Source organism: Epinephelus moara, chromosome 19 (genome assembly GCF_006386435.1).
Source record: "Epinephelus moara isolate mb chromosome 19, YSFRI_EMoa_1.0, whole genome shotgun sequence".
Lineage (NCBI taxonomy): Eukaryota > Metazoa > Chordata > Actinopteri > Perciformes > Serranidae > Epinephelus > Epinephelus moara.
In genome coordinates, this window is record NC_065524.1 from 172,192 (window position 1) to 185,641 (window position 13,450).

The window sequence follows — 13,450 nt, forward strand, 5'->3', positions numbered from 1 at the left end:
GAAACCCATTTAAAAAGAGGTTTGCCTTATTAGGCCCACTTGGCCAAACCATTCTACACTGGTGTGCGGTGTCTGGATCCAGTAATGTCAAAGCTATTGAAGAAAATAGACTTTTTTCACTGAAAACCAATGGAGCTTGTTTAAAGAAAATTCATATAAAATAGACTGAGCATGAAACCCATTTAAAAAGAGGTGTGCCTTATTAGGCCCACTTGGACAAACCATTCTACACTAGTGTGGGTTGTCTGGGTCCAGTAATGTGAAAGCTATTGACGAAAATAGACTTTTTTCACTGAAAACCAATGGCGTTTGTTTAAAAAAAATAATCATATAAAATAGAAAGAGCATGAAACCCATTTAAAAAGAGGTTTGCCGTATTAGGCCCACTTGGCCAAACCATTCTACACTGGTATGGGTTGTCTGGGTCCAGTAATGTGAAAGCTATTGAAGAAAATAGACTTTTTTCACTGAAAACCAATGGCGTTTGTTAAAAAAAAAAAATCATATAAAATAGAAAGAGCATGAAACCTATTTAAAAAGAGGTGTGCATTATTAGGCCCACTTGGACAAACCATTCTACACTGGTGTGGGTTGTCCGGGTCCAGTAATATGAAAGCTATTGAAGAAAATAGACTTTTTTCACTGAAAACCAATGGCATTTGTTTAAAAAAATTTATATAAAATAGAAAGAGCATGAAACCCATTTAAAAAGAGGTGTGCCTTATTAGGCCCACTTGGGTATTAGCCCTACTCTATGTTGCTCATTGTTTTCTGCCTGTGAGAGGGAGGTGGAAATCACTGTTTAACCCAAAATGAATATCCGAATATCCGTCGAATATCCAATGTCAAACTAACTTCACCTCGGTTTTCTGTACAGCGCGCAGATTCAGCACGATCCAGCAGATCCTCTTGCAAACAAAAAGCAGAGTGATGCCTAGTTTTCGTCAGGAGCTGAGCAGTAGGCTACTGTCGGCAGGCCGTCGGTTTAGCGGCTGTGTGACTGTCCTTTGCTCACCCTAAAAATATCCCTCACCAAGTGCACATATCAAGGGGGGCAGCAACACGGCCACGAATCCCGCCCCGGCATTCAACCTAAAGCCTCTCAGAGGAGGAGCATGCACTTTGAGCAAAGGGCCCGCGGCATGCAGAGCTGTGCAGGGGAGAGATAGGTCGCTTCGGGTTTCAGAGACACGTACTGACTACAGACCTGCGGCATTTAGTGGGGTAGCTCAGAGGAGAAGCAGTGAATGAGACTAACGGAGCGGAACACAGAGGAATAAGAGTCCGTTCCTGTGAATCATGAACATCACTGACCGACTGATGACAGTGTAGGCTACAAAATGGCTCGTATTCTAACTTAGAACTAATCACTCATTTGGGTGCAGCAGGACAGTTTCGCGACAGTTTGAAGAAGAAAAAAGATACCTGCAAAGCTTTTTCGCCAACAGAGAAATACACCCTCTCAAAAGCTCCCCAGCGTTTAAGGTCGATTGGGTTCCTCTTCTGCCCTTCTTTACCTGTTAGATAAGGCTTTCCGTGTTGATAAAACCAGAGGTGGAGGTGTAAAATGGACGAGGTTCAGAAGTGGGGAGTCGCTGGTAAACCGGGTGAGGAGAGGAAAACTCACGGTGAGCAGCAGCAACCTTCCAAAACGCCGCTATGGAAAAATTGGAGAGATTTGTCGAGCGTAACGATTTGCATCGCGGTATGTGTTCTGTGCCTTGGAGTTTGCATTGTGGATCATGTGCGGACCTCGGAGTTCCAGTCCAGGGTAGTAAGTCTGGAGCAGCAGCAGTTCTCCGCGTGGATGTTGTCTCTAGAACAGGTGGAGCCCGTTATCCTGGGCCGACTGGAGCAGATCCTGGAGGAGGTGAGCGCACCAAAAAAAAGTCGTTAGAAACAACAGTGTGACAGCTTATGATATTTGTGTTTTAAATGAGATGAATTGTTTGACTTTGTCTTGACTGAACTATAACTTGACCTTCAGTGTAGACTCATTCCACATGTGCTTGGTGCAACCCCTTAGGATAGGTTACCCTTAATTAATCCTTAATTTGCCTATTAAACACTTCAAACACTTATGTCCATTAATTCGAAAACATAAATATTCATCTCTTTGAAATCCCCTAAGTTTCAAACGCCCCTATTAAACAAGTTAAATGGATTTGAAGGAGTGCTTTCTCCTTAGAAACAAACTAATTAATAACCGCTTTAATGGTGTTATTAACGTTGGGACTTTGGTTTATGCTGGAGGTCCGAAATAAATTTGGAGCAAACCAATGATACTGTTAGAGATTCTTATGTAGATTTTAGGTCTTTAATAGGTATAGGTATTGGGATTGAGGGTAAACAAGTTGTTTGTGTTATGTCTCAATTGGTAATGTGCTGCAAATTAACTATTATTGCATTTTAGTGTGCCTTTTGGAAAAGTTGTGACATATCTTTGTAGGGAAATCTAATAGCTTGGTAGAACTTAGTTTATTTTGGCAACGTTGTTCTTTTTAATGGCTTCTCATTATCAAGCATTACAATATCTGTCATTAATCATAATGAGCTATTAGTCACAACTGGTAAACAATTGATTAAAGCTGCCCTGTTAGGAAGTGTTAGCGAAACAGTAAACACCTACCAAAACGTTGTGTTTTTTTTTTTTTTTAAACAATCAAATAACCCAAAGCTTATTCCTATTAATGGATATTAATTATGCGACCTAATATATAGCCTAAAGCATAGGTGCTTTAATAATTATCAATAAAGCCAGCTGTAGAACGTATACAGTCTTTACAAAGGGTGCCTCATTAGATGGTGGTACCAAAATGTCTTCTGTCAAAGACTGACAAATTCCGCAATGTGAATCTGACCTTGACTATAAAGTTGAACATGTGTTATACACATCATGTGTGCATCTTCACAAAGATAACATGTGAGTAGCTCTCCCTGGCCTTTCACATTAGTTGCTCTGAAAGTGGCACTCTGTGCTGCCCTTTAATTGACCACTTCCACAGTTACCCTAACAAGCTCTTCCACAGTGATTGAAGTCAGGCAGGGAACCTGATTTCCCTTCCTCTGTTTGCTTTGGCCTAACTTTTAATGTCCCCTCCTCCACCCTGACCCCTTTCACTGGGGTCAGTATAATACACCTTCCAGGAGAAGACAGAGCACAGAGTGCCTCCTGTTGGGGAAGATGGAAATATTAAACTGTGGATATGTTAGCCAAAGTCGATTATCTGAGCAAACATCAAGAAAAAAAATCTCGATATTTGGCAGAGGATATAAAGTGATAATTTGTTCAGCTGACAGATGATTTTTTTATTGTCACTTTAAAAGTAACAGTTCAACATTTTGGGAAAAGTACGTATTCTCAGCTGAAGTAAAGATGTGTTCAGGGCAATTGCCAAGATTTAAAAGGAACTGAGGTCATGAGGTCAAGTGTTCTTTACCCCCCACCCCCAATCAACAGAAATATCCACTAACTATTCTTTCTATGTAGTGCCTTTGTGCAACAGTTATTAATAGCTTGGTTGCCAGATATGGTTGGTGAGCACAGACTTTGGTCTTGGTCTATTAGAGATGTAGAGGTGTTGGTAGGTGTATTTTTTTTTAACTTTGGACAAAGCCAGGCTAGCTGTTTCCTCCTGCTTCCAGTATTTATGCTAAGGTAGGTAAACCACATCCCGACTCCAGCGTTGCTCTTAACACACAAGCATGAGATCGTCACCTCAGTATATCTCACTTAACTATTCTTAACTTCTTCTTTAGTGCGGCACATATGGCCAGAAATGTCTGTCTGTGGAAACTGAATTTGAATCATCCATATTGAATTTGAATTACTCAACTTGAATATTTGCATTGAACAATTGTCTCAATAGCATAATTTGGAATTCAATTTATTAATTTATAAAGTCCATTAAACTTGATATGAAGTAATATTATGAAATGACATTCAGCTGCTGACTGTTAAGACTGTATTTGATTCTCAATGAAAAATCAGCTCCCTCTGTACTTTGACATTCACAATACTTCTTTCACCTGTGTAACGGCAGCAACAGGAAGTGTGTGGGTTTGAACTGGCTAAATTCAAGTTGCTACAGCTGCTAAATTAAGGTCTGTCTCCAGAGCTGCTGCTGACTCTCCTCCTGGTAAAGTGGTCTCCTAGCATTGCAGAGTGAGACGTAGGGAAACCCCAGTGCTAGGGTCTAATCCCAGTCTGCCCCAGCTTCCCGTCAGATCAGCAAACTTTGTGAATCATTAGAACTGAATATACTGTAAATGATTGAAATCCAGTTTGTGACATAATTTTGCTCATATGCACAGCTGAGGGCCATGCTAGCTGTGAGTGAGCAAATTAGTTTGGATATATTCTGTCCATGAGTAGATAGCAGTAAGCAATGAAAAAGCAATACAGTTGTTCTTCTTCATATATATATATATATATATATATATATATATATATATATATATATATATGTATAATCATAAATAGAACATAGTGGGGTTGATGGTGCACAGTTATGTCCAATCAGAGGTGCTGGTGATACAGTCCTGTGTTGAGTGCCTGGCTCTGGAGCTCCTTCCTGGGGCCCAGTCGGGAGGATCTCTCTGTCTTCATCTTCAGACGGGCCTGGGGAAATACAGCCTGCCTCTTTGTTTAGCTCTGTGTGTATAAATAGTCATTATTAATGGGACACTAGCACAGATGTGTCCTTTTGTAGAAAGAGATGTCTGTGGTAATTTCACCCTGCACTATCTAGAATCCACCTCTGTCTCCCCTTCAGTGATGACCAGTTTCCTCTGTTATGGAAAATGTGCCCTATGTTGTTCCTTCTTTTTATTCCAGACAAATCTGGATCACAGCAGAACCTATAAGCTTGATGAATAATGTTTATAGTAAATTTTGTTCACAGAGTGCCTGGATATGAGGCTGTTTAGAGGCTTTGTGTTTCCCATTACTGATAATGAACACATTTTAAAACAGACTATGCTAAACACATCAGTGAGTCACACTGTTACACTGAGTGGGATGTGCCTTCATTACCCTGAAAACACACACTGTAGTTGATTTGAACTGAATCCCACATACACCGACCTCCGGACACAAATACTCACTAAAAGTACCAAATGTGGATTAATCCACCGCTGAAAATACTCCTCCTGTTTGAGTAACATTATGTAAAATCTACAGTGATCGGCTCTTTTAGGAAATATATACATATATATATATATATATGTATATATATATATTCATATTTGCAAAGTACTTAGACTTAGACTTACTTTATTCGTCCCAGAAGGAAATTTGTTTCCACTAATTGTACATTTACAGAGATTGATCACAAATATCGCAGGCACAGACATATCACAGACATCACAAAACATCACAAAACATCACGTTCATTCACAGAGGTGGACACTTTGAGTTACCAGGATCTTTTGTTGAGCGCAGCTATGGCTGCTGGGATCAGGCTCTTCCCGAGTCAAGCTTTCCTGAGTTTAAGTCTTCGGTACCTACGCCCTGAGGGTAATGGGATGAGGTATTGGTTGAGTGGGTGTGTGATGTCCCGTTCTATTGATTTTGCAAAGCGCGTAATGGACCTGTTATTTAACTGAGGTTTGGTGTGGGATTGCATTGAACAACTGTACTACTTTATACTTTTAAAGATATATGTCTACAGTAGGAGCCAATGGGCTTGGAGCTGAGGGCCACAGACAGGATAGAGAAGTATGGAGAGATGGACTAACATATTGCTGGTTTGGTCTTTTCTTTAAATTAGGAGACAATTAGAAAGCCACTGAAAATGGAATCCTGGTGCTTTTAATTATGTAACCCATTACACAAAACATTAATTTTGGATTAAGTTTAGATTTCGAACATTTGAAATAATAGTTCAGTATTTAGTGAAACAAGCTCATAGGCCTTCTTTCTCAGAGTAAGATAAGATGGATATCAAGCAGGGGGAAACTGTTAACACAGCAGTGCATTAAGATTCTACTAATCAAAGGCTTAAACATGAAGTAATAGCCTACATGCATACTCATAATGGTTCATGGTCCATCTCCTGTTGCACAGAACCTTTTTAGTCAAATATGCTAACATTTACAGTGACAAATAAATAAATGACAAATAAAGGAGCTTTTTCGAAACTCAATTACAAAAGTTTAGGCTATTGAGTAGTAAAATGCTCTAACCAAACTACCAAATAATAGGGTTTGACAGTGTGCATCATCCCTCCATTGTCAAGCTTCACACACACTCGTGCTGGCAGGCTGTCTTCATGCTAGGCTGAATGCGAGAGGTGCTTCTGGGCACACAGATGATCCCAACAAACCTGAACATATGTGTCAATTTGCATGCACACCTACGCAAGAGATACTTAGTGTGTGTTTTTGAATATAGACAAGATAGGATGTTAACTACACAGTAAAAAATGCTATTTGTTAACTTTTATTGAGTGAGTTGGTGTCAGGTTTTGGAGAATAATGTGCAATGTTCATAATGCACTATGCAAAAATGCCACACATTTCAGCAGCATTAAAATACCATTTGGTTATTCAAAAATATAATTAACAATTACAGATGTCTCATATTATATGTGATATTTTTTGGACAATGTTTGACTGTTTTCTGAGTGTTTTCTTCCTTTCTTGCTAGTCGACTAGTCTAAGTTTAAACTAGGATTTAAACCACGTGGCTGATAAATGAAGCCAACACTGAAGTGCCAAAAACTGCTGTGCCTTGAATGTCCATTTGAGGCTGGCTCCAGAAGCCAGTCAATCCCCATAGACCCCCATGTTAAAATGTCCAAATTTACAGTAGAAATAAACATGTTTACAGAGGCAAAACACAGAACAGTTTGGTCTCTGTGGCTAATTTCCCCTTTCATGACAACTGTTAAGGGGCAATTTTTTTTTTTTGAATTTCCCATTTTCCAACAACACCAAACCACCACAAAAGGAAAAAAAACACAATAACAGGCTCCCCAAACACCAGACACCAAATTAATATTGGATCGGATTGAATCGAATCGAATCGAATCCAGACCCACTGAATCGAAATGGAATCGATTCAGGAAATCAGTGACGATACCCAGCCCAAGTGATGAGCAAATTATGAATGAGTGGTATAAACAATAAACTAGGCAAAATCAAAATAATAATTATAATAATAATAAACTTTATTTATATAGCACATTTCAAAACACAGTTACAAAGTGCTTTACAAAACCAAATAAAATACAGAGCAAATAAAACAAGATAAAAGCAGTAAAAACAGAATACACATAACAGAGTAAAACACACAGTAATAAAGCAGATAAAATCACCAAAAGGGAGTTTTTAAAAAGTTGGTTTTAAAAAAGAAAAAAGAAAAGATGAGACTGAGTTTGCTGCCCTGGGTCTGTATTCACAAACATTCTGAGAATACTCACAGAGAGCTCCTAACTTGGCCTAAACATTTTTAGTAAGGAGTCCTATCTTAGGAGTGACTTAGGAAAGTTCTCAGAGCAACTCTTAGCAAGGAAGGAACAGACACTTTTACCTTATGGGGAATTTATACTTCTGTGTTGGAGCCATCATAAAATCATCTTTAGAAGGAGCAAATGTTTACCTTAAGCTAGCCATGTTAAAATTAACAATATTTTCATGGAGCAAGGCAAGCTAATTTCCAGCGTGTTCGGTTGAAAAGAAGAAAAAAAACCATGCTTTGAGATGGCTGTTGGCAGAGGTATGATCACATTATCCTGTTTGAGCTATAACAGGTGGTGTATTCCATGTTTTATTTCCCAACTGCTTTTGAAAAGAAGAATAGAGTACTGTTAACAAACTGTTACCATTGGAAATCGGCGGTTCCAATTCAACGCCGGAAGTTGCACACATAATTCATGCAAGGTATCATGGAGGGTAGGAATAAGGTGGATAAGACAGTTGTTTTGTCAGTGAACCTTGTGAGTTGTAATGGAGCAAAATTATGTAGTTACCTTCGTTAAATGTTGCTGTTGTCCCTAGATTTATATGAGAAGAAGAAAAGATTGCTAGCTGCTAGACTAATTTTTACAATGTAAAATGCCATAAGCTGGTGCTAATAACGTTAGCATGTTGTATTTGTGTGGAAAATGTGTCCAGATAAAGACAAAAAGTGTTTATCTGTGAATGCTGTGAGTTATAATGAAGCCGATTTCTGTACTTGTTTTTGAAATTGTCTCTATTAAGCCATGTTTAACCCTCATCCTACCAACATTTTTTACATACAGTAACTACCGACTGGGGACTCCAAGATTAAACTACTGTGGGAAACAACCATCATAGCAAAATTATTTGTTTGTGTATTATTTGTTATTTGTTGTCAAAACACTATTACTTATGTAATTAAGGCCATCTGAATTATCATATAAGTTTCAATTAATTTGCATATTTTGTGAAATGAAAATATATATTTTCTTTAATAAAAATTGCAGCTTTTATCCCAAGTGCAATACACATCAGTACTTAAAAGCCTATTAACCCTCCTTTGATTCTGGTATCACTTAGTTTTCAGGAATTTCAAGTAAACATTGTTTGTGTTATATATCGTGAAACCAACCAGGGTCATTTTGACCCCAGTGTAAAATAAGTAAAATAAACCCACAGTCATTCATACTTAAACATTTGTAATTCTGTCTTTCAAAACAAAAGTACAAGTACAAAAGACCTTGGTCTCAGTGAACAATAAATGTTGAATAACTGTAATTCAAATTTCAAATTTTCAGTTCGAACAGTAACATAAATGAACGCTGTTGCCATAGAACTCATGAACACTGCACACTACAGGCAGCTATAGCACACAATTTGGCTCATGCTGTGCCCAGGGCATACTGGCATGTGACAGGAGGAGCAAACATTTGTTGCCCTCCTGTCTGTACTTCTGGAGCAAAGGCAGCACCCTTTCCAAGTAGATTTTTCAAATGAATGTTGGACGTCCATAGCAGCAGGTGGAGTTTTCCCCACTCCCATGATGGCCATTGCTGCTCGGATTGGGGCTTGGAGTGTGGCTGTATCTGCAGCCAGTATGCAGTGTTCTCCATTGAGCTTCAGGTGCATTTTCAGTGTCACTGTATTCAGAAGCCTCTGAAACATGATCCTCATAATCAGTCCCTGAATCATCATTCTCTTCAGAACTCTCCTCATTTACAATTTGTCTCAAAACTTCAGCAGCAGTAAATCTGGCTAATCTTGATCTGCTTGCCATTGTTGCCTAAAAAACAAACACGGATGTCACCCAAAACTATAGTATAAAGATATATTCTAAATTTAATACAGCCAAACATCCGGGAGCTCTGAGAAACAGAGCAAACCTCAAATCCTTCTTACATACCCCCCACCTCCCTCTCTGCACCTGCAAAAATGTATACATTTGTGCTTTTCCCCCACACTCTGACCATGTCCTGATCATGCTCTGACTGCATGTCAATCACATGCATGAATCATGACACACTATTTTATAGTCTTATCTTGAATAATAGAACATAAATAATTAATCTGATAGTCATGAAACACTTAATTATGAATTTATACATTGTATTTTTGACTTTGAACATCATCTTACCTTAGGAAGAGCAAGATTTACGGTCTTCAGCAGAGCACATGAGGAAATCTAGGTCTCCTGTCGTCCTTGCTGTCTCCTTAAAAATGACTGACAGAGTGCCCTAACCCCCCCGATAGCATGTGATACTTTAAATAAGGACCAATGGCAAACATGAACGCAATAAATAGTTCCATCTATTAAAACTGCACAGGTGAAAATTAGTGCTTTTGACTGGGGTCCCCGGGGACCCCAATATATTTGGTAGTTGGTAGTTTAAGACAGACTCAAGTCATCATTCCGGCATTTTTTCAGTTTCTTAATTATCCTACTACTGTGATCATTTTTTTCTGGCGTTATAATGTTATTGCGTTGGGTGGGAAATTTGTGTGTATTCCTAATGAGATCAACCACAAATATTATACTCTGTAGCATTTTATTTACACAGTGTCATCCAATGTTTGGAGAATACTTCTCCAACCTCTTTGTTTTTCCACCATTTTCTCCTCTGCTTAAGCTATGTGAGTAACTTTTATCTTTACAAGGACCTAGTCTTAACTTTAAGGGGAGTTTCTAAGGAAACGTCACAATTCTAAGAATTTTCTTGGAATTTTGTCACTAGGAGCAACTCTTGGTGCTAGGAACGTTTGTGAAAACAGCCCCCGGTCTCCTCAGGCAGTTCATTCCAAAGTCGTGGAGCTCTAACTGCAAAGGCCTTTGTGAATTAATCAAGACCTCGCAACGAGGATCTCAGGGTGCAAGAGGGAACATAGGGCAATAAAAGATGTGGTATATAACTCGGAGCAAGGCCTGTAAGGGCTTTGTCAGTAATCAATAAAATGTTAAAAAAGTATTAACATGACATATAAGTAAATTTGTCAGATTGTAACTGTACTGCTGTTAAATGTCCACTCATAGTCCATAAAAGATGAGTGTCAAAAGTGGAATGGAATAGTGGAATAGTGTCCATATAAATGTTTCCTTTGATTGCGTCTTCACCACATCCATCCTCCATCCTACTAGGACAACTCACTTAGTTCCTTGTTGCTGGAAAGCTGGTTGCAAACCTTGTGTTTGCAACAGAGTCTGTGATCAATTGCCCTCCCTTTAGTGGTTTGGGCTATGGAGCCACAGTTTGGGCCTCTGCTGTTCCAGGCCCAACCGGAAAAAGGAGGTGGGAGCTGCTGAAGCTCCAGGGCAAGAAGAGGAAGATCTGTGAAAGGGAGCAGATCTTGTACAGATGCCTGTGACATCACAGAGTCACATGTCACTGTAAAAGGTCTTGTCCAATCAAGTTTTGGGACTTGAGTCTCACTGAGGTGTGAGGTGAGACCTCCTGTGGAGATGGGTGCCACCTAGCTCTCTTTGTTTAAAGACAAAGAGCATGTAGAGGAAAAAGCCTTGAAATCAGTGATAATTTTACCAAATGATAAATCATCTGTGGTCCTGTGAATCCCAACACTACTGCATTCATTACAGTCCCAACAAGAGCTGTACTACTGACAAAATGTCAATGTATGTTTACGAATACACATAACATTTTATAACAAACAAATCAGTATTTCGAGTTTCTGTTCAATTTCAATTTTAATCATAAAGCCCACAATCACAAATCACAATTTACCTCAGATGTAGTGGTGGCGGCTGCTGGTCTTTCAAACAGGGGAAGCTCACTTTAAGTTTACATAATAAAATTTGTCATATTGTAGCGAGGCAGTAACTTAGAAAAGGAAGATTTAATTTAAGTGAGCTATATCGCTTATGGAAATAAGGAACTCCGGACGGCACTCTGTCAGAAGACTCCACTCGCAAATTTCCGCATGGGACTGAGCTCGAAATGCGACGATGCAGGTGTGTATTTCAGAAGCACTGTCAATCACAAAGGGGTTCAGCCTTTTAGACAATTCCTCCAATCATCATGCATACACCGAGCGTCCTCTCCCGCCTACCGCTCCATTAGGTCCCAGGGAAGCTGAGCCTCCCTGGAAGTGATGATTTTGTCGCATTTATCCAAAGACCGTCTCGCTTTGCTGCATGATAAAAACCTGCTCAGCGCGGTCTCATAGGAATACTTGGAGGCTCCGCGTCCACCGTGCTGACACGAGAATGTATGACAAGGAGGTCGCATTTGAAAACTGGTGATAAACAGCTGACATTTGAACATCATAGTCATGATGTTAAATGCAACCTAGTGCACGTTTAATGCAATGTAAATTCTTATTTTAATGTAAATTCAATGCATATTTGACCATTTCTTCTATGAAATTTTATTTCATAGAAGAAATAATTAATTTGTTGTAATTTGTTGCCTCAGAGCAATTGCTCCTGCTCTGATGGTTTTACAGCATACAACATCCCTCTGTCCATGGACCCTCAGAGCAGATAAGGAAAAACTATCCCCAAAAAACATGATTGTGTTCACTGGCTTCCCGTAGTGAGCGGAACTGCAGAACTCCAGTGTATGTCTACACTGGGACAAAACTCATATTTTACCCTAACAACCACAAATTTTTATATGACTCAGTGGGTGACATCACAGTAGCTACATCCATTATTTTTACAGTCTATGATTTTAATGCCAGGAAAAATGTTAGGAACATCCCTAGTATAGACCCATGAAGCAGTCACCACTTTAAGTCATCACCTCTGACCCACTCTCAGTGTGTGCGGTGGTGTATTTTTCTGCAGAGACTCTGCCCTGTGTTGATACACAGGTCAGGGTTTTTTTAAAACCCGCACCAACCCAGCCCATAATGAGAACCAGTCTACCCTGCCCAACCCGCAAACATATGCCGTAATCAATCATTATTGAATCCAATTTCCACAGTATTCAAGGAGATAATAGATAGATAATAGATAAAGACAACGTTTTGAGCCCAAACGGGCTGTTTGTCAGGTCAGTGATTTGACAAGTGTGTGCAGGTGTTCATCATATACACTTTGAGGATCCACCCATAGGTGTGGTCAAAAAGACGAAGACAAACAGGCAGATACAGCTGATGATTACAATGGCACTCATACAATATACAAGTAAAATACCAAAAAAATTCAAAAAACATGTACAGTATAAAAATAGGGATTCTGTCGTTTAATAGCTGCAAATTTGATAAGAGGCTTAACCCGTCTCAACGAAATAAATAAAGGCCTGTGTAAACAAAAAAGAAATAATCTCCGCTAAGAAAATTTAAGTGACTCAAACAAGGACAAAACTAATGACATAATAATAATTCCAAAAATGTAAGAAAAAACATATATTATGGTTGTCTGGGGAATAATAATGAGGCAGCCTAAAGCTGTCAGTTGATGAAGAATCAAGTTCCCCTTCCCTATGCAAAAAAGGGAAATGATATTAGAACCCAAATATGAAGATTTAGACAAAAAATTAATTTAAGTATTCAAAATTAATTCTTATGAGAGCCAGAACAAAAGAAAAAATAAATCTATAAAATATATATATGAAGAGACTACACAGAAAGAAACGGGGAGAAGGGGTATTCTCTTCCCTCTTGATCTGGCTACTCATTTCTGGGACATCATTGTTAAGCCACTAAAACTGAAGTAGTAAGTCAGTTCCCCTTCCCTACAAAATAAGAGAAAAAAGAACAATAAGGAATGAACACCCAAATTACCAAAAAAGGGTGTGTATAAGTAACATTGAGGATTAACCTCTATACATAAATAAACAAGTACATCACAATGATAAATGTCGAGAGAAAAACCTCAAATGTAATGATTTATAAAAAAGGTTTAATAGAAAAATCTTCATTGAGACCATGGGGGGGCCTGGGTCTGTAGGTAATAAATCCAATACAGTTCTCTTTGGCGGAGCTGTTTCTCCAGGTCTCCTTTTCTTCTTTTAGGGAGAACTTGCTCTATTATAGCGGAGGGAGGCTACAG

The 13,450-nt window shown here is 38.9% G+C and overlaps 1 protein-coding gene across 1 annotated transcript in view; it reads left to right on the top strand.

Annotated features, from left to right (window-relative positions):
• Positions 1-1,125: 1,125 nt before the first annotated feature.
• The window catches only part of LOC126406518 (collagen alpha-1(XIII) chain-like), a 349,158-nt gene continuing 336,833 nt past the window's right edge, over positions 1,126-13,450 (top strand). The window contains exon 1 of the mRNA XM_050070828.1: positions 1,126-1,870. Coding sequence (XP_049926785.1) covers positions 1,568-1,870 — 303 coding nt within the window. The 5' untranslated portion in view covers positions 1,126-1,567. The remainder of the gene's footprint in view (positions 1,871-13,450) is intronic.